The sequence below is a fragment of the Gavialis gangeticus genome, unplaced genomic scaffold (assembly GCF_001723915.1).
Source record: "Gavialis gangeticus isolate Ggan-Ray unplaced genomic scaffold, GavGan_comp1, whole genome shotgun sequence".
Classification (NCBI taxonomy): Eukaryota; Metazoa; Chordata; order Crocodylia; family Gavialidae; genus Gavialis; species Gavialis gangeticus.
In genome coordinates, this window is record NW_017729013.1 from 5,036,481 (window position 1) to 5,058,915 (window position 22,435).

At 45.8% G+C, this 22,435-nt stretch overlaps 1 protein-coding gene across 10 annotated transcripts in view; it reads right to left on the reverse strand.

The window, feature by feature from the left end:
• The window catches only part of GTF2IRD1 (GTF2I repeat domain containing 1), a 210,023-nt gene that overhangs the window by 63,069 nt on the left and 124,519 nt on the right, over window positions 1-22,435 (reverse strand). For 7 of the 10 annotated variants that reach the window (XM_019511406.1, XM_019511405.1, XM_019511400.1 and 4 more), the window contains exons 11-16: window positions 18,467-18,605; window positions 9,104-9,141; window positions 7,595-7,675; window positions 4,284-4,373; window positions 3,431-3,484; window positions 838-903 (exon numbers count right to left, since the gene is read on the reverse strand). In XM_019511406.1, coding sequence (XP_019366951.1) covers window positions 838-903; window positions 3,431-3,484; window positions 4,284-4,373; window positions 7,595-7,675; window positions 9,104-9,141; window positions 18,467-18,605 — 468 coding nt within the window. The remainder of the gene's footprint in view (window positions 1-837; window positions 904-3,430; window positions 3,485-4,283; window positions 4,374-7,594; window positions 7,676-9,103; window positions 9,142-18,466; window positions 18,606-22,435) is intronic. The other 3 variants (XM_019511404.1, XM_019511409.1, XM_019511407.1) reach the window with 2 other exon arrangements.

Below are 22,435 nucleotides of genomic sequence, written 5' to 3' on the forward strand. Positions count from 1 at the left end.
CCCACCTCTCTTTCCTATCCTGTCCCTCCCGTACAGCCTGTAGCCCGTGACATTCACCGCATGGATAGAAATTCCACTGCCTCAGTTCACCGCAAACTGAGCCTCACATGCAGTCTGGGCTAAGTTAAGATATCCTAACAAAACTCTTGCTGTTCAACAAAACCATGCAAGATAAAACCATGCAAGATTCCTGTAGCTATTATAGGAAGCTTTCAACCTATAGCTCCCCATTTGTTTTGCAAGGATGGGCAAGGACCTTTCTTCTCAAGGGTGACACTGAGGCTACTGGTTGCTGTATTTCCACAGCTGTTAGGTTTTGCACCCTTGTGAAAATACAGATTAAAATAAATAACTTGCATGTACACTAGGCAGTAGAGAAAATGATCCCAGGGTTCCTGCCTCTTGTTCCCATGCTCTATTCATAGAAACGCATTGCCTCATGCCCCTGTTGACTTCTTATGAACCTCCAATACCTTGGTATAATCTAGGGTCAGCCAGGGTCAGGGAAAAGGCACCCTGAAATAGCAAACAGCAGCACAGGAAGATACTTCAGCCCATTCTCACTGTGGGAGAAATATGGCTGGTCACAGAGGCAATTCCTGGGCAGTAGCCAACTATCCAGGATCTAAGGTGGCAAGAGGAAGCAGTGCAATAACAAGGCCCAGAGAGAATCCAAATGCATTTGTAAGCCCAGCAGACAGCAAATGAACACATTAGATTGCACCTTTAGTCAGCAATGGGGTTGGAAATAGTAGGTGACAGTTCCTAGCAATTAGAAGCTCCCTGAGGCAGAGCCCAGCATTCAGCATTAAGAACATTTGTTAATGAAGATCTTACCGTATCTTGTGTTGAACAAAATTTCAACTTGTTTCCTCAAATGACTTAAGACATCCCCTATTCCATCTGGAAAACAAGAGAAACAGACCAAGAAATAAACCGTGCTAGCCCAGAGACATATAAAAAAAGCTGTCCAGCTGCCCCAACTCTCAACTGACCAGAAGTAGTGGTTTTTTGACCTCCCCTGGCTAATCAATTCAATATTCCCAGGTTATTCTGAAGCACGTACTGATAAGGAAGTGAACAGACATTCACTTTTCAATTCCAGAAATGCAGTCACATGCCTGCAATGACCCAGGTTAGATGCCGGGGGGTGCTAGAGAACACCCTCCTGCTCAGGTGGAGCAGACAATTGGGCCAAGACTAGCTTGCCCACCTTGAGAAAGGGGGTCTGCAGGGGAGATGCAAAGCATCTTGGGATGCTGGGGGACTGTTAGTTAACTTGAAACTGGAGGGGATCTAGGACAGAAATTCAATAAACCGACTGAATCTAAATCAGCAAAGTCTAACACTACGTCCATCCAGGTTTATCTGAAACTGGTTTCAGCCATTTTGAAAGCAGTTTATTTGCACTGAAATTCTGTTGTGTTACACATCTGAACCGTTTCTGATCCCTTACACTGGTTTTTGTGTCATTTCTGTCCCTTGCCCCTCTCTGTGCTCTTAAAGTCTGTCCCATTCATTACAACTGCCACCACCCTCATCCCCATTAGGGAGCGGGTAGTTGCACCATCCCAGACTACAGGCGGTGCCTCACAATGAATGAGTCGTCACAGGGCTCTTGAGAGCACCAAAGCTGGCACCAGCTTCCAGAAAAAAATGCCTTTCAGCCACCTTCAGCTCTGTAGCCACATCTGAGACTCCTGACAAGACACCATGATGACAGCCAGGCTTGTGCTGTGTTTTTCAGGGGCAAAGAGCTATGCTGGATCACAGTACAGATGGGCTGATATAAATGGAAGCACAAAGGGCTAGGAAGGAGTCCTTAATTACACTGTTCCACATCTCTATCATTCTTGACGGCTATTTGATTTGCTTGCCATCCTCTGCTTTATACATCTCTGTCAATGGATATAGATAGAGTAGTATCCTTGTATCCTTTCATCTCCCTATTAAATTCTATGACAGAGACAGAACAAACAGGTCCAGCGTCTTATGTGCACAGTCCCTCTATTTTCATAAATGACCTGCTGTTTTAGGATGACTTATCTGCTGTATTGTACGCTGCCAGTCAGTTTTTTTTTTGTTTTTTTTTTTAAGGACTGGGATTTCTTGCCTTTATTATTGGCTCAGCACTGCAGTGTTAGTTAGGCTGAGCTCTTACTAGCTAATAACAGCAGAAGGAAAACTATTATAAGACTGGATGCAAGTGTTGGTAATTGCTTAAGAATTTCTCAGCTATGCAGAAACAGGTCAAAGGAATTTAAAATTCAGACACAAGTCAATGTATTTAAAATTCAGACACAAGTCAAAGTCCTGGGCTTTTTACTCTCAGAGTTGCACACAAAAACAGGTTTTGAAATAATCAGGATAGCCATACTGAAGACAGCTGGGAAGGGACAGCAGGATCAAACTGAGCCTGCACCCGAACATTTTACAATGGAAAGGGGCAAGGCAGAGAGTGGTAGGCAAAGCAGGCCCAGAACGATGAAGTGACACGCTTAATGTCACAGTTCCGGTCAGGGTCGGAGCCAGGTCTCTGGGCTCAGACTCCAGTGCCCTGCACCATGCTACCTCCTCACCTAGTACACAGACTAGAAGACGTGGATGAAGAACTGTCCGAGTGACTCAAGTCCTTCAGAATTAAAGTTAACCTCTGCCACAGGCTGCATGTGACCTGAATCAGAGTTCAGTGTTATTGCATTGATCTATAATCTCTGCCTTTTAAACTCTCTGGCCCATCACATCACGTGACTCATTTTCAAAGCTGGAAGACTTTACTCTTTGCCCCACTTTGAGATGAAAAGGCCGACGAGAGCCTGAAGCAACGCTGAGAGGGTTTGTTCCAAGTCCTAACCAGCTGTTTACATGTTTGGTGTCTCAGTCTCTCTCTAGCACAGCCGCACTCGGGAATGCACTCCAGCCCTTTGCAGCTAACCTCAGAGCGAATGCATGGCCAAAAAGGACAGCTGATGGGAATGGCCAGCATTGCTCTAAGCTTCTGCTAATTTAGAGCTTGGCTCTATATCATTTAAGTCAGTGGGAACTTTGCTGTTGACCCCGCTGGGCACAGGATCAGTAAAACATCCTAATGCAGACTAGCAAGAGTAAATGACATCATGAAAGGACATCGTTGCAACTTAAACCTATAAAAATACTAGGCCACAATTCTACATCTGGCACCAGGACTGCCTTAAGTAAACTCATGAGTGTAAACGCTCAGCTGGTGCAAATGGGCCAGGCTCCACGATGCCAATGGAGAGACACCAACTGGGGCTCTGAACATGGTGCATTAGAAGCCACTTGCCTTTCAGAGAATGTAGACCATCCCTTGAAGGCAGTTTAAAAATAGAGCCATGCCAACTACACTTTAAACAAGCCCAAGATCACCAAAGGGTATTTCAGCTGAGATTTATTACAAACTCCCCCTTACCTTCCATCTGCTTGTCTTCATGTCGTAGATCCTCAGTGGTCCCCTTATCTGTACCTGGGGGAGGGAAGCAAAGGTTTAACAGCTACTCCTGAATACTGGGGCAGTGAGCCTGCCAGACACATCATGAAGCAGGCATGAGAATTTGTTTGAGGATGGAGAGAGTGATGAAGATACACCCCCGACGTGCTAGTTTGCTAGGAGGGCTATATTTTTCCTGCATTGGGAAAAAAAAAAAAAGACAGGGCAGTATATAACCAGCCTTTCCGAGACAACAGAACAGCACCATAAAGAAAGTTTTGAGGACTGCGCTTGCCTGTTGAAGGCAACATAATACAAAACTAAGCAACACAAGACAAGCCGCACGACCCCTCTATGTGACAAACAGAACAGAACCCAAAGACGAAGGTACTGTAGCTTGCTATACGCAGGTACAGCACCTAGCACAATGGGACCCTGACTCTGGACGGGGCCCAAAGACACTAACCTAATACAAATAACAACAACATTTCTCTGTGTCTTAGGCAAAGTATGAACAGCTGGACAAGCTTTGCATCTGGATTCTCAAACTGCTTTCTGTTGTTCAGACACAAAAGCTCCAAAGTGAAAGGATAAACCTTTGGGTCAAGGGTTTTATTCACACTCCTAAATAAGATGACCTAATTTCAATGTTTCTCATCCAACAGAAGCTCTGACTGAGCTTTCAGAACGATTATTGAGGTGTGCCATTATGGAACTAGGACCCTCACTTTAGGCTCCTATTATTGGAAATGTTGGCCTGAAATGTGTAGTCCCTTCTTTTTTTTTTTTAGGTTCACATGATTTACAACTCTTTTAGTGACATCCGTTTCATTACCTGTTACTGCTTCTAGCATGTAGTTGGAATCACTTGAAGTCAGGTGGCTGGTCACGGGCTCATGGATTTCATCGGAACTGGGCGACCGGTCTGCGAACAAAGAACCAAAGATAATTTGGATGACCCGGTCCCTGCCCCTGGAAGCACACTGCAGAGTTTTATGGCCCATTACCAAGAATGTACCTATGTTCATGAACCTCAATGTGTGACTGTGGTAGGGGGCACAATTACTTAGTCATAAAGGCATGCAGGAGCAGAAGCAGACAAATCTACCACCTTTTTCCTATATTTTAACACTTGTAAGAGGACGTTGGAAACATTCCTCTACGACACCCCCCAACCTCTCCAAAGTGGGGAAAAGCAGCAGCATCTGCAAAAGTTTCCTCTTAAGCCCCATGGAGAGTGAAGAGCTGAAGTGGGTCGTGATGACTTAATTGGTTTAATTCCACCCTGACATCCAATTCTGGCTTAAAAAGTTAATGCTACTTGATCCCCCCACCTCCTTCACAGGAAGGTCATTCCACCAATCCACTGCTTCACTCCAGACAATAGCGCTCCTTAAATTCTTCTCACATATACCCTCTTACTATAAACCTGTATACTTTAGTGTTGGACTCTCCCATGCCCTTGGAAAATTATCCAAATTTCGTTTTAAAATTAACCTCTAGCTAGTTTAACTACCTCGGTCAGGTCACTTTTTAATCAGCTTCTCACATGATAAATAATCCAAATTTCATCCATTTCTCCCTGTATAGGAACACCACCTTGCCATTAATTATCTTTGCTGCCTTAAGTGGTACTCCATCTAATTTAACTACATCTGCCTTCAAATAAAGTAATAGAAGCTGGACCCTGGATTCCAAATGTGATTTAACCAGGCCCAATAAAGTGATACCAAAATTTCCTTAGATTTATATAACAGACGCACCTTAATACCAGTTGGTATTGCATATCCCAGCAGTCTTTCCTGCCCAAGTATAGAGGGGGCTGGACCTGATGATCTGTAAGGTCCCTTCCGGCCCCTAACAACTATGAAACTTCTTTCCCATCACAGCCCAACCTGAAAATTAAAATGTTTCATCTACTAAAACACCTAGAACCTTTTCCTTTCCCTGCATTAAATACGAGTCAAAATCTGCTTTCATTAATATTCTGTAATTCCAGACTGACCTTTATAACTTTCCTGGAGTTGCACTAACATTAACACTGGTCGAACTGAGAGCAGAATTTGCCTGCAATTCAGAACCATTCAAACTACAGCAAACTTGGACATTACATCTTCTCTGAGAGCATCATTTCCCACTTAGGTGCATTCAAAGTAATGCTCCTGCTCTAATTCTATCAAGATTATTAATTAGTTAATGACTGTAAAACACACTGAAAATGCAAAGTGCTAATTAATTACCCATTAACTCCTCAAGATGTTTCTACTGTTTGATGCACACCCTAGTTCAGGTAACAGCCCTATAAACACCAGCCCAAGGCATACTCTTCCTCTGGAAAGCTCCTAATTTCTCACTCTCGAGGAACGAAAGCTTTCAATGCTACTGTCCCCGTTCTGGTGCATAGCCCCTGGTTTTTCAATCTCAGCCACATTTCAGGAAAGCAACTGGGCAAATGCTTAGGTCCCATAGGACTGGAAACGTTCCAACTCGCCACAGCAGGCAAACAACAAACTACAGGATTTTTTCAGTCACGCCTACAATCTCTACGCTGGCCGTCAGCTCAACTTCTTCTGGGGTGATCCTCTCCCCAAAGGTCAGATGCCAGCGACTGCATTCGAGATCCAATCCAATCCCTTCATTCAGCCCCACCATCACTGTCAACCTCTAAAACCACCCATTTACCATACTGGACAACATGCAAGGCAGCTTGTATTTCCTGTATATCTCATTCTCCTGACCCAGGGAGCTCATTCATAACCTAACACTGTAGCTGAATCAATCTACAGTCACCCCCCCGCCGAGCTGACGGAGCTAAAACTACAGTGGCCTAACCAAGGATAAATCCAGCCCCTGTTACATGTAGTACTACATATTGCATTTTTATGCACACACAACTTCACCACTGCTCACTGGAAGCTTAGGTGCCTCAGAACCAGTTGCTTGGAGATACTGTTCATCGATATGTGCAATAACAAGTCATAGGCAGATGGAGGATGGAAAAAAAGTTACTAGGGCATATCAGCTAATGAGAGTCAGAAGTGGTGCTGTAACACCAGCCCACGATCCAATTATACCCTTAGGAGATGAGACACAGTCCGACAAATGTGAAAGCCACAATTTACAGAGATTTGCTTAGAACAGCATTTTCTTCTGATTTCTGCATCGCTGCCATGCACGTTCATCTCCAAAATGAATTCACAGATTCAACTTGGAGCCAACTCATTTAAAACCCCCCTGCTGAACTCATCAGGATATCCTCCCCCCACCAGGCTGCTATCCTGGTTTTGATTGCTCCTTGGGAAGCTGAGAAGGCCTTAGCCCTTTATTCTGGAATTAGAGCACACAATGATGGCAGGAGATTGGGATCCTGCTCTCAGCTTTGCCACAGATTTGCTACATGCGCTACACTGAGTCACTTACTCTCCCTGTAGATCTATAACCAGGGATATTGAGGCATGGATAGATAAATAATTATACTGTGTTAAGGGAGGGAGGAAAGGATTCCCCACAGCTCAGTTGGTCTGTCTGCTGCTACCCTAGCCTAGGGTAAGTGGAAGTTAAAGCAGGGTAGTTTACTTCGGACTGAAACAGGGTAAAGTTACCGCAGTTTAGTTTTGCTTGCTGCAGGACAGACACAAACAGACAAATCAGTTGTAATGGATAAGCTGTTTTGCATTCATTACCACCACTTTCGAGAAGTACCATTTTTTGTCTATCCATGCCCTGATAGTCCCTGGGCCTTGGGAAGAGGGGACAGGCAAAGGGATGGAGGAAGACGACACCCGCCTATCCCAGTTCTTCTTGATTATCACTGCAAAAGCAACAGTAGCATCATCTCCAGAACAAGCTGCTCTGCAATGCACGTGGCCAGGGCTGGGTCAAGGGATGCATAAAACAGGACTAAAACCAAAAGCTGCCCTTGGCGGGGGGGAAAAAAAAAATACCTGGAAACATCCTATGCTATCGCAACAACTTGCCCGAGAGACCAACTGACTGCTGGGGGATTTTCAATACGGGACAAAATGAGGCTGAGGGGATTACCCACCCATGCCACTTCCCCAAAGCAAAATCCTCACACCGTACAACACAAGGTGGATGCTCTCTGCCTTGATGTTACTCAGCTTTTCAGACCTGCCCACTGTTTACCTGGCACGGTGATCTGAATGATGTCCAGCTCATCTGGCTCTATTTTGATTTGTCGGATCCCACTCAGTTCTCCTGAGGTACCTAATGGAAAAAAGATCCTCAGAAGCGCAAAACCAAGGTGCGCGTCCAGAAAGCCCTCACTGCCTGCCTGTCCGATCCCAAGCAACAACTATTTACAAAGAATAATACGTGGCTTTTCACCCGTAGACCTCACAGCGCTTCACAAAGGTAAGTAGCCAACATTAACCACACTAACTGCATTGTGCAGACAGAAGGACAGAGAAAGGCTGAGCTCTCATCTGTACGAGCAAGCTGAACTTTTAAAACCTTTTTAAAGTTTCTAAACTGACTCAAGCTCGTGCTACTCCTGCCCCCGCCCCCAACTTTCTCCTGCTCCGTCTCCTCCCACACAGACGCTCCTGTTTCATATTAACGCTGGTTGTTTCAGTGGATTCAGGATCAATTCAAGCCAAAGAGAATTACACTTATTTTATACCAGAATAAGAGCATTCTCCAGCCTTTTGTACGTAATTTGGTTTAAAATGACCCCTTAAAATAAACCAGTGCAATTTTCTTGGAGAAGGCCATATTCAGCAGCACATTTAAGCACATGCTTAAGTCCCATTATCTTCAATTACCTTAAGTGTTTTGCTGAGTAAGGGCCCAGCCAAAGCCCTACAAAACAAGTGTTTCCATCCCCTCATCTATAAAATGGGGATAATAATCCTGACCTATCTGCCTTTCCAAAGTGTTACGACAACTAATTAATGTCAGTGAAGGGCTACAGGGATATGTTTATGGGATGTTCTCTATAAATGGCCCTGGACTGTAATTCACTTTTGCTGCTAGCACAATAGAGCCCCCAGACCTTCAGGAGACAGAATAGAGGCTTGTCTATTTTCTCAGGCTTTTGCCAGCAATCATTTTGCTTTATACTGCAGGTAGGAGTTCTCATCGCTACTGAGCTTCTTTCTTTCGGCCCCAAAACACTGTGTTCCCACATACAGAGCACTCTGAGAGCTTCATTTTAAAGGGTGGGCACCCATGTGTCCATTTCTATGCGTGATTGCGTACAGATACCTCTTTGACACACAAATTCACATCATGCTTTACAGCACATTGCCATATGCAGTACCTCTGGCATTGTCCTCTCAATGACAGATCTATTTCTATAAGTAGCTCAATAGGAGCATTCAGAGCCTCCGCGCCCAGCACAATGGCAGGCACGGTTCACCATGGCGAGTGGCGAGAGGCAGCAATGTTTGTTACATTTTGCCATTGGCGCTGAAAGATTTCAGTACAATAGCTATAACGACAGCCCATTGCAGGGAGGACAGGGATGCAGCGAATGCATTTCATGTGGCATGTAATCATCTCAGCCAAAGAGCTGGAGAGTTTATCAGCATCACAGGGAATTTAATATCTAGTGAAGGGTCCTGAGTTCTCCTCCCCGACTCCCCCCCACCATTATTACTTTTCAACAGAAAGCAACAATTATTTCTTGCTCACCTGGTTCGCAGCTTTCGGATATGCTACACTTCTCTGACCTGTAGAGGAGAAGCAGACAAGAGACATGGTATGTTTGTACAAAGGGAAGCTTGAATCTTTTGTGCTTACTTACAGTGAAGCAAATAGGCATAGGAGGTGCAATCAGTATCTCCTTCAACAATTTATCTGTGTAAGTAATGTATAAGGGATATCAGACTGAAAAGTCTGGAGCTGTGGCATCCACATGCTTTAGTTAAGCCAGTAGCAGCCCTCAGGTTTTGTGCCATGACTAGCAATTTAATTGCTGCCAATTCCTTTTTTTTTTAAGCTTATACAGCCCATCAGAATATTAGATCTCTACAATACACTTGTATCAGGAACTGAGAGAACTGCTCTATGAGGCCGCAGTGGAGCGTGGCATTGAAGTTGTCTTCTTGCCAAAGCGACTTTTAACTTAGCAAGGTAAACCTCACGTTGTATCAGTGCAGCAAATCTGCAGTAGACGTTTGCGCTGGAGCATCTACACCAGTGCTGCTACTGCAGAGAAAGCATTTGAAAAATGCAGGGATATCTTAAATCAAGCTCAGTTTTTCTCCTTTAATGGTGCTATTTCATGCCTAAAGTCCTGAGAAGAGTGAGCGTTCCTTGTCCTGGATGTGCGAAGCCCTGCAAACATTTCCAGTGCTGTCTAAGTACAATAAATCTTTTAACCAATGACCTATGGGAAGCTAATATGAAGGACGTGTTGGTGTTTTGAGTAATCAAATGCTCGGGGCCTGCTTCTCAACAGTCACACCAGTACGAACAGGGTTAAAGTCCATAGAACAACAGGGCAACATTGGTGGAAAGGAGGAAGAAAATCTCCTTGTCTATCTATCTTTCTATCAATAGACAGATAGATAGTGCCCATCTTTAAGAAAGGGAAGAAGGAAGATCTGGGGAATTACAGACCGGTCAACCTCACTTAGGTCCCTGGAAAGGTCATAAAGCAGGTCCTCAAGGACTCCACTTTTAAGCACTTGGAGAAGAAGGTGATTAGGAGCAGTCAGCATGGATTCACCAAGGGCAAGTCATACCTGATCAACCTGATTGCCTTCTATGACAAGGTGACTGGCTTTGTGGATGCGGGGAGAGCAATGGATGCGATATATCTTGACTCTAGCAAGGCTTTTGATACGGTCTGCTGCAATATTCTTGCAAGCAAGCTAAAGAAGTATGGGTTGGACAAACGGACTGCAAGGTGGACAGAAAACTGGCTGTCAGGCTCAAAAGGTAGTAATCAATGGCTTGATGTCTAGTTGGCAGCAGGTATCAAGTGGAGTGCTCCAGGGGCTGGTTTTGCTCAATATCTTCATCAACAACCTGGAAGATGGGATGGAGTGCACCCTCAGCAAGTTTGCAGATGACAGCAAACCTGGCGGGGGGGAGGAGTAATAGATAAGCTGGAGGGTAGGGTTAGGATTCAGAGAAACCTCAACAAGTTGGAGAACTGGACCACAAGTTATTTCACGAGGTTCAATAAGGCCAAATGCAAAGTCCTGCACTTGGGGCAGAACAATCCCATGCACCACTACAGGCTGGGGACCAACTGGCAAAGCAGCAGCTCTGCAGAAAAGGACTTGGGGGTTACAGGGGACAACAAACTGAATATAAGCCAACTGCATGCCCTTGTTGCAAACAAGGCTAATGGTATACTGGACTGCATTAGTAGGAGTGTTGCCAGCAGAGGGAAGTGATTATTCCCCTCTCTTCAGCACTGGTGAGGTCACTGATGAGACAGAGGGGATTTAGTAACAGCCTTCAACTACCAGAAGGGTGGTTCCAAGGACGATGGAGCTAGACTGTTCTCAGTCAGTCAGTGCGTCCATCATTGCCAAGCCACACACAGCGTGTCCATAATTGCCAAGCCTCAATGGCCACGTGCAGTTCCTGTAGTCCTCCGCTGAACTTTGTCAGCAAGCACACATCAACCATATGCAACATGGTGTGTGTTTTGCCACAGCTACAGCCTGGATTGTTGTGAAAACCTCAGTTGAGGAGGTTGGCCGCACACTGACCTTGCCCTGTCCAGAACCAGCTCAGCAAACCCCACTGACGGTGTGGCAGGTTGAAGCCAGGTGGGCAGACTGTCGGATCTGTGATAAGGAACTCATTTGATGATAATGCTGACCTCCATTAACTTGTTTAGTGGTAATGTTGACCGTTCTCAGTGGTGGCAGATGACAAAACAAGGGGCAATGGTCTCAAGCTGCAGCAAGGGAAGTTTAGGTTGGACATTACGAAAAACTCTTACTAGGAGAATAGTAAAACACTGGAACAGGTTACCCAGAGAGGTGGTGGAATCTCCATCCTTGGAAGTTTTTAAGACCCACCTAGACAAAGCCTTGGCTGGGGTGATCTAGTTGGGGATGGTCCTGCTTTGAGCAGGACGTTGGACTAGGTGACCTCCTGAGGTCCCGTCCAACCCTAATTTTTTATGATTCTGTGTTCAAACAACTGATGGTGTGAAATCCTGCAGGGCTCAGCTCCTCACAAGAGGTGGCTCATAATGTATCAACCTGGTTCCTTTTGCAGCTAAAGCAAATACAGAGATGGTGGGGGGGAAAATCAACTGAGCTGGTAAATGTTTGTTCTACTCAAAACTTTCCTCTCTGCATACTGGGCTCTACCCCAGTTTTGCATCCACTGTCAACTCAGCATATTTGGAAAGCTGTGGGAACTAGAACACCTTCCCTACCCAGATTTCGGAGCTCTCTCCCTCTCATAAGGAACACTTACTGCAAGTAAAATGTAGACCAGTGCAAATCACTGCACCTTGCCCATAAAGAAGGCCAAGAAACAGACCCGGAAAACTACAGCCCCCAAAGATCTGTCCTGAGAACAAGGAGTTGTAAAGAAGACAAGACTACAGCAGTCCTGCCCATTTGTTTACAGGCTTCAGAAGCATTCAGCATGAGACTAGATCTGTTCTCCCTCACTTCACAGCATCCTACTGCAAGGTTTCTGCTGCTTTTCTCTGAGACAGCCAACATACAGCCCAGTATCAGACAGGATTCTGAACCAGATGGCCCTGCCAGGGCTATTTCTATGCCCCTAACAGAGAGGAAGTCTCTGCATTTAGAAGAAAACACCACAAACTGATCTGATTTCTTTTTTCAAACATGCATTCTTTCTTCCTCAATATATGTCGCCAAATTAACTGGAAATTGGATAGATAACGAGAGAGAGAGATTAAGTTAAATTTGGTATCTCCAGTGGAATTCAGGATTTCCTATACCATATGCTAAAATAACATTCTAATTTTCATAGCATGCGACTTCTACATACATGGCCTGGTTTTTTTTCTCACTCACAGCAGGATAAGTCAGGAGTAACACAAGTGAAGTTATCGAGCCAATTAATTACACCCCTGCCCATCGGAAGCGACCCAATGACTTTGCTGGGCTTATCCTAGATTTATACCAGTGTAACCGAGAGCCGATCTGGTTCAAGGGATTTATGCGGGGGGAAAAATCAAGGGAAGGAGGTTCAGAATCTGGGCTGGTACAAAGTGCATGATGATTATGCTGCACTATGAACAGACTGAAAGCTCAAGACCCCAATCCGGTTAGAATCCTTCACAGGCATTAAATGAACTTCCTGCAATGCCGGACTCTGCCCCAGAAAAACCCTCTTTTGCCTAGGATTTTGTAAAGCTGTTTTACCATAACATGCAAATCCTGACTGACTCACTGCTGGAAACAGTCAAGAGTACAGTACGGATGAAGGTGAAGACAATTAAATATTAGCAAGTGTTCTCCATGGACAGTAAGCCTCCAGATTTGATAGTACATTGAGAATGGCAAATACCAGACCTCTCACTGAGTTTGATACTCCTGCACGCACTCGGTGGCAGATTTTCGTCACTTAGCAAATTCGTGGTGTATCCCTATCATTTGGCCTTTCTGCCTGCCTGCTTGTATTAGCATTGATTTAATGCCATTCTGGGCTGGTTAGTTGTTTTTTTTGAGGAGGGGCGGTTAGAGAAAGAAAAGAAAATATATTAATTGTAGGAAGTAAGTAATTCCAAACAGAACCCAATGGTTAATTAAAAATGAGAACTATAAGACCTGGTTGCCCAGAGGCTGAACATTTCTTTTTCAAGTCAACAAGAGCAGAGGATAGTCAATGCCTTTAGAAAACCAGCCTCTAGACATCAAGGCTGCCTATACGTGTGCTTGGGGATGGGGGGGCACCCATTTTAAGTAGAGCAGTTTCTGGACAGCCACTCTATTTAAAACAGCTCGCCATCGTGTGCATTAAGTCCCCATGCATTTCAAAGAGGCCATGGGACACAATCTAAAGTTCATTCGATGAGGCTTAAAGCACCCCCATGGCCATTTTGAAACGCGCAGGGACTTTATACACAGCAGGCGACACTGAAGCGTTCTAACTGGAATATGGACACAGTCCGTTTAGCGTGCATACTAAACAGACCGCGAACGAGCATGTCTATAGGCACCCCAAAGGTCTGATCAAGTATCCACTGCCCTCTGTAGCTGGTTGATTAATTGATGGATAGCTTCATGGTTTAAGCCATTGCTTGGGACTCTGGAGTCCAAATTTCAATTCCTGATCCCTCCCAGAATCTCTGGGAATTTTACATGTGCTCTGGGGGTGGGGCAGTGGACTTTAATTACAGTGGCGCTAAGAGCCACTCTAATTAAAGTGCCGCAGTGTCTCATGTATCAGCATCCCTGCGCTTCAAAATGGCGCCAGGGGCACTTTAACTAGGACTCATCAAACAAGCTTTAACTAAAGTGCCCCTGCCTCCATTTTGAAGCATGAGGACACTCATCCATGAGATGCGGAGCCTGGGTGGAGCGCGCTAATTAGCACCCCAGCAGACTCGATTATTCAAGCCTGCTCTGAGGCGCTGTAACTACAGCGCCTCAGAGCAGCCTCCTGGCATGTCTACAGACACCCTCTGCATGACCTTCCTCAACTGTGCCTCAGTTCCCCATCTGTAAAATGGGGACAGTAGCACTGTCCTACTTCCCAGGTGTGCTGTGAAGACAATTACACTAATTGGTTTAGGCACTGTGGTGAGGAAAGCCACATAAATGCCCACCTATCTACTCTCACCAGGTTTAACAGACTGGGATCAAGTCCTGAGCTCCAGTCTTCTGTTATAAAGTCATTTAGAGAAGACTGAGTGTACTCAAGTTGACAACTGAACTTTCCAGTTTATATAGTAGATCAACATTTCAAGAACTTCTTTGGATAGGTTACTAATGCACAGAACAAGGGCCTGCTAAATGGCAGTGAGGTCTTTCCATTAGTTTTGATGCAGGTTGGATCAAGCCCTGCATATATGTAATTAAAAAACGGATTCACAATATTTGCAATTCAAGCAATGTAAGTTTTCCTTTAGTCCAACATACACATACATATATATTGTACAAAGCAGTACAGCAATTGGTATACTAATACCGCATTTGAAATAACATGCCTAGCTGCGATTGGGCATTTAAATGCAACTTTGAGGCCTATTTCAGCAGAACTCTCAAGCACAGATTGAGCCCCTTTACCACACAGGTACAGCACTGTTCCTATGCTTCAAGGTACTTTGCTTGAAGCTGCTTTGCTCTGCAAAATCCCTGCCAAAGCACGATATCACAGTGGTGCATGCTGCTGCTTGTCACCTGCCAACGCTACTCTGGCATAGCCACCGGTGAGACGGGACGCCTCTGGAAGTTCTCAAACCTGAGCAAAGACTTAATACAGTCTTCAAAAACCGTGATAACTGCTTCTTGCTTCAGAGACCCTTGCTTAAGTTTCCTGCCCGACTGACTACAGCAGGATTCATCCCACGATGCTAAGTCAAATGGCAGCATAGAGCACAATTCATATTCTGCTCTAAGTCCGTTTGACTCCCCGATGTTGCAACGGAGTCAGTACCATCAAACAAATCTCCGCCTTGTCTTCTACTCCAAAGAGTACTGGGAATGTGACTGTCGGGTGTTAAGAGTTCTAGATCAATACAGTCTTTGTGCCAAAATACTCTTGGAGATATTTCAGCATGTGACAGCAGGCTCCGGACAAAGACAAACTAACTGAAGAGCCATGTTTATGGTCACATGCTGTACATATTACTTACTTCCTGTTAGACCTAAACTCAAATGCTGCCTTCACTAAATCAACACAGTTTACCCACTTGTAGGGAAGTAAGGCTTTGTTGGCATGTGGCAGCCACTATCTTGGCTGACAAATCAGGAGCAGAACAGCCCTCCAAAGCTAGTATCACAAGCTAGTGCAATCTGAATGCAACTTCCTACGTGGGGCTGTCGCTGTCACACACTCCTCTTCCTTATGAACCAAGCACAGAAAGGAACCTGAAACATTCACTTCTGCCTGCGCTGCGCAGCTAACTTATGTGGAGTTGAGAAAAACATTTATCTGGTATGGTTTAAGATGGGGGTGATCCTGCCTAGAGCAGAGAGGAAGGACTAGATAACGTCCTCAAGTCCTTTCCAGCCCTATTTTAATCTGATTCTATGAATGGGGCCTTCACCTGAAAGTTTGGCTTAACATTATTCACTCCTGAGTCCTCACTGCAAAGCCCTACCAAGCAAGGTTGCTGTGTCCTTACTGTTTCTGCCCTCACCTGTGGGTGTCTGGAGCTATACCCCATGGTTCTTTGGGTTGTAATGCTGTAGGATCCTTCTCTCAGTCAATTGTGTTACTTATGGGAGAACTTGACCGTGATGTCATGGGAATGGATGTTTAACACTCAAATACTTAGCTTGCAGGAACACTGCAAAGCTGGGAGAGTGGAGGTGGGGATACAGCTCGAGTCAAGGAAGAACTTGTGCTTGGAAAATCCAGCTAGGTAACTGCTGGTTAAAGGACCTCCAATACTAAGTCAGAAGTTATTCTGTGCAGGTGGGAGGAAGATTAATGCTAAAACCTATATAAGAGATCAAATTCACTGTAGACGCATTTATACACCACACAGTGGAATATGCACAGGCACACTTGCACTGGCTTAGTAGCTTATACAGGGTGATACTCAACCAATTTAAAACCTGGCTTAGACTGGTGTAAACTGAAATAAGAACGTGCATCATGCCTTCTGGAACAGTGTATCAAAGCAGGATTTCAAATGTGGTCCAAGTCTGCATGCTGCCAAATCCAAAGTAACTAGACAAGCAGCACACGCACTGTATCAGACTATCATGATTACATCCTGTGGCCACAATACACGTGGCCCTGTCCATGCACATAAGTGGTCACCATCTGTAAAGGCCTTTCCCCTGCAGGGTTTCATATTCCAACACAACATTCAAGATAATGTTGAAAACAATACCAAGCCTACCCAGACATTTCAAACTAGATCACTGGCCTCAATACAGCCACACAAGGGAGCACGGTTCACTCCACCTCTGGGCAGGTCACATCAGAGCTGCCTAAATCAGAGCCCTATGGCACCATGGGAGTTTTGCCATTAGCTTCAGCAGGGCCAGGATTTCATTTTGGATGTTCACCTGTGAGAAAAGGCAGAGCCACAGCTCTGCCTTACTAGGTGTCAGCTAGTGGAGCTACTTCGACACGTGGGAGGCAGTGAGTACCCTTAGAAAGGGGAGCTATCAAGTGCTGTGGGAGGAACTCTGTTCCTCCAGGGGTACCACGCATCACCCACGGTGCTGCCCTTTGCTTAGAGCTGTCGTTCCATACTGCTATTAGCTTGTGCCACCAAGAGCAGCAAGGTGGCTTTCCAGTCCACTGAACGTCTGTACTCTCATACATCACAAGGTCTCACTTCTTATCAAAAGTACATTTACAAGTAACTTATAAAGGGTTAATAGGTGAGCATGTATTAGGCATCAGAGTAGGCATCAGAAGCACGTGACAGATGGTTCTCTACACATCAGTAGTAGGTGCTAGAGACAGGCATAAATAACTATTCCACTTGCTGGATACTATAATAATTAACCCAGGGGTGGCCAACCTGCGGCATGTGTGCCACAAGTGGCACGGGCAGCCTCTGTGTGTGGCACGTAGCAGATCAAGGATAGGGCAGGAGACAGTAGCAGATAGGGCAGGCAGCAGAAAGCAGAGTGGGTAAGGGGCAGGGGGCACAGGAATAGGAAGCAGAGCAACAGATTGCAAAGGGAAGCGGGATTTGAGTGGCACTAGGGAAGGGTGCAGCACTAATTTGTAGTACACCTGCCAAAACAGTTGCTTCCCATTGTATTAACCTGTTATTAATCCCCTATAAACTATTTATAAACCCATTTTTAAACGTACCCCGTTTGCCATGCTGGCTGATGGTGTATCATTATGCTTTACATATAATTTAGGCAGGTAACGTTGTCCTAATGTGCTTGCACATGTCGGCAATCTGATCCTTTTTGTTCAAAAACAATGATTTTAAACATTTGGGGGGGGATCTGGCATAAACTCACATGTATTGGGACAGCCTATTTTCTTCAGTGGTTTGCTAGCTGTGACAAAGGAGTACATGCTATCAAAAGGTGAAAAATGAGCCACTTGATCTTCATTACTGTGCTAAAACAAAGCACCTACAGTGGCCGGCCTTTTCACCATGTTATCTGCTCCAGCATTCTGTCCTTTCTATTTTGCTTCCTCAGTCATGTGCTCTTCTGATTTCACATGGTTGCCAACAAGGGATTTCAGAGGACGAGCCAACACATTCCAGGATGACCAAAAAGTGTTGCATGAACTTTGTCTTTGTAAAGGATCTTTCCAGTGACTTTGAGAAATGGTACTGGCTAGGTGCCACTAGTGCACTCACTACTGTGTACGCCATTAAAGACCATACAGTCCCTGCCCTGAGGAGTTTGCAATAAACAGCCAGCCAGCCAAACCTGGACGCACCAAACAGAGCATTTTTTCTTTGCCTTGCACACAAATACACAGGAGAGTTCAGTTTAATTAAGCATGAACCATGAACATATTTTACTTTTTTGGTTTTATTCCCCCGCCCCCACACGCGTTTTTCAGCACTCTACTATAAACAGGCATCAACCAGCAACTGCCTTCCTATCCCTTCATATTAAGTGACTGGAATGAGGGCTCCAGAATTATCAGGCATGATTTCTCTTTCATGGCTTTGCTGGCATCAGGTTAAAAAATTATATACAGTGGAATTGGGAAAGATCTAGTCCCCCAAGTGCACTGAGTTTGAAACCAAAGTGAGACCAAGTATAGTCCAGAGAGGCAATTCAGTGCTCGGACAGAGGCAAACTGTCACATTCACGGCAAGCAGCAACTTGTCTCTTCAGTGGACTGCAGTGAGACTGCTCACAGAACAAGCGTATCGCAATCTACCCATCAGAGATCATGGAGAAAACTGCCGAGGTGGAGATGAGAGCCATTTACCTGTTGTTAGCCTGCGAAGTCCCTGCCAGGTCCAGAATGGCCATTCGGTGTGGTTCTGGAGAGATTTCCCCGGATGGACTGGACGGCTCCAGCTTGGTTGGATCTTTGGTAAATTTACTTCCTGGTCCCAGTTCCACAGCAAGATTTTGTAATTAAAAGTAAAGCCAGAATTAACAATCAAAGCTCTCCTGCTGATCATACAGTTTGCTCACGGACGTGACCACCCTCTCCTGGATTTATAGCCAGCTACCAGCTTGTGAGGCATAAAGGGAAAGCTTAGAAATAAAGGCAGATTTTTTTAACAGCATTTTTTTCCACTTGCAAAGAGGGTGTTTTGCTCTTCCCAGGTGCTGCCTGTTACCTGGTTTGCCCACAAAACAAAAGGCCAATATTCTCTGGCTTAGCCCAAAGGAAACATCAGTGCAACCAAGAGGAGAATCCAGCCTAAGCGGTTCTGTTTAGTAATCGCCTTCTCCCAGTTTCAGGAATCCTTAACCAAACCTTGTAAGCGCTGGGCATGCTTGGGTTCAGGACACACTTCTTTGTACGAGGATGCGCAGTTCAGTGTAACGTCACTGCGGGAACCGTCCCAAAGCAGGGGAAGTTTTGTCACAAGGGAGGTGGTAACGAAGTAGGTTTGGGGGGCATATGGCACAGTGGGAGGTTTCTCTACAGTTTGGCAAATGGGGTTATGTTGACATGAAGCTGTCTCTGCTACCAGAAAAGCTGGAGGCAGACAGCAGCCATAGGACATGCACACCCACGTGCTTCTGGACAAACTGCAATCTGGGAGGGCATCTTTGGTTAAACAAACCACAGCCTCCACCTGAAGGTATAGGAGTGTCGACACGCATCTTTTGCCAGCTGCTGGGCAGTGGCAGAAGCCCCACACTATTTGGCAGCAGTGCCGTAACCGAGATAACGGAGAGTTTTGAGGCCACCGACCACTTGGAGCGTGAAGTTCTGCCAACAATGTTTTGCTGTTGAGACTACAGAAAGGTTAAATGACAGGAGGCTGGAGAAGTCTTGGTCACCGAAGGCAAGAGACTATGCCCAAGGTGGCCAACATTCACACATGCCTCAGCAAATAATTTTCCTCTAACAGGCCCTTATGTTGTCTCTGGTGCCCCATCTCTGCTCTATGACCTCACCACGGTTCTCTAAGGCACCCAAGTCAGGTACCTTAAGGCTGAATTTGGTGCCTACTGTACTCTGGATTTTGCACCATGATCCCTCACTGGTGAATAGTTTTATATCATAGTTCTGCAAGCTTCAGGAACTCCAAATCCCTGAGCGCTAGGTTAGGGTTTGGGAAGTGGCCCAGACCCCGCTGCACGAGACAATGTCACATGGTTGAGCCCATGGAGGACCTCTGCCCCATGCAGAAGAATTGGGTAGTTTGGGTCGGGTGGCAACACCCAGGGCAACCACCAACCACATAAATTTACACAGAGGACACTGGCATCCTAGGAGCAGTTATTTTGCTACCACTGCTCAAGCAGATGCTGCGCTACGCTCCACAAACAAGTGCAACCTTTTTGAGTCTGTACATAGTTAAGGAAAAAGGACGAAGCCCCAGCACAAGAGTCTCGTGTGTGAGAGAGAAGGGTCCTGGCAAGCTGAATGAATTACATAAGAGGTGGAGAAAAATAAGGGTTTAGTCACCTTGAAAACCTTCTCCTTTCACTTCCCTGCTCCTCAGCAACCGGAGACCAGCTGTAATGAAGCCTCAACAAATGATCTCGGCTAGGATAAGAGTGAGCTGAAAACAGCCCAGGAAATGAAAAACAGGTGCTAGAGAGTGCAGGTGACTATACAGCTGAAAGGTTAGTGCTGGGGGGGAAGCTGGGAGTGGAATTATTTTGCCAAGCTGCACGAACCACGCAGGTGTCTTGTGAATATCTGTAGCAGGCACCTGACCAGTCCTGAAGGCAAATGGCAGCACCTTCTCCCCCCAACCCCTTTGGAAGCATATGAAGTTATGGGACTACATAGTCAAAAAGGGCAGTACTTTGCAGTGCAAACACCAAGCAGACATCAGTGGTCAAGAGCTGAAATCATGAGAAGCCATGATTTCACAGGGATGGGAGCTCATGATGTGTGGTTGCTCCTTAAGGAAGCAATCCTAGAAGCACAAGGGGAGTCCATCCCAACCCGTAGGAAAGGTGGTAAAAGGGTTTGACAACCTCCTCGGCTCAGCAGGGAACTCATGGACCTCCTACGTCTAAAAAGAGAGGCTTATAAAGGATGGAAGACAGGAAACGCCACTAAGGAGGAGTATACTGCTGCAGCAAGCAAACTAGGAAAGCCAAGGCTGCAACTGAACTCCAACTGGCTACACAAATCAAGGACAATAAAAAGTCCTTCTTCAGATATGTGGGGAGTCAAAAGAAAAACAAGGGCAACGTTGGACCCCTGCTAAACCATCTGGGGCAGCTGACTACAGACACCCAGGAAAAAGCCAATCTCCTTAACGATTACTTTACGTCGCTTTTTCACCAGCCCAAAGGGTCCACCCTGCCTAACACAATGCGGGATGACCAGGGTGAGGGTGAATATATACCCACCATGGGCGTGGATCTTGTGAGGGCGCATCTTGAGCGGCTGGACCCCCACAAATCAAGTGGTCCACATAAGATTGCACCCAAGAATGCTAAAGGAACTGGCAGACATCATAGCACAGCCACTGGCAAGGGTATTTGAGAATTTGTGGTGCTTGGGCAAAGTACCTGAAGATCGAAAGAGGGCCAATGTGGTGCCCGTCTTCAAGAAAGGGAAGAATGAAACCCAGGAAACTACAGGTCAATCAGTTTGACCTCAATCCCTGGGATGATTTTGGAAAAAATTATGGAAGAAACCATTCTTGGCAGGCTAACAGAAGGCAACATTCTCAGGGATAGCCAGCACGGGTTTGTTGCAGGTAGGTCTTGCCTGACCAACCTCATTTCCTTTTATGACTAGGGAAGAGGTTGATATAATATATTTGGACTTTAAAAAAGCCTTTGACCTGGTGTCCCACGATGTCCTCATGGCAAAATTGGGCAACTGCGGCCTCGACTACTCCACAGTCCGATGGCTGGGGACCTGGCTCCAACGTTGGACCCAGAGAGGGGTAGCTGACGGAACCGTATCAACATGGCACTCGGTGACTAGTGGCGTCCCCCAAGGCTCTGTTCACAGACCTGTACTCTTCAATGTCTTCCTTCATAAACGTCCTGGACACTGGCGTCAGAAGCAGACTGGCTAAGTTTGCTGACGACACCAAACTTTGGGAAAGAGTGTCCACACTTGAGGATAGGCTGGTGATCCAGGCCGACCTTGATAGGCTTGCAAGGCCGGCAGATGAAAACCTGATGGCAGTCAATATGGAGAAATGCAAACTGCTCCATCTTGGGGGGGCGGGAAAAACCATGCATCACACTTATAGCAAGTGTAGCACTGCTGAGCCTAACACTGTGACCAAAAGAGACTTGAGGGTCACGATTGACCACAAGATGAACATGAGCCACCAATGAGATACTGCAGCTGGCAAAGCAAATAACACTCTGACTCATCTCAAGCAAGACCCAGGATGTCATTCTCCCGCTGTACTCAGCCTTGGTGAGGCCACAGCTGGAGTACTGCATCCAATTTTGGGCTCCACAATTTAAGAAGGACACAGAGAAGCTTGACAGAGTCCAGAGGAGAGCCACGCACATGATCAGAGGGCAAGAGAACAGGTCGTATAAACAGGCTCCGATATATGGGACTTTTTAGCCTGGAAAAGCGCAGGCTCAGGGGTGACTTTGTGGCAACCTATAAGTACATAAGGGGGGTGGCACCAGGATCTGCGGGAAAGTCTGTTCACCAGAGCACCCCAGGGGATGACAAGGTCTGACGGGCACAAACTCCTCCAAGACCGTTTGAGGCTGGACATAAGGAAGAACTTCTTTACTGTCCGAGTCCCCAAGGCCTGAAATAGACTCCCCC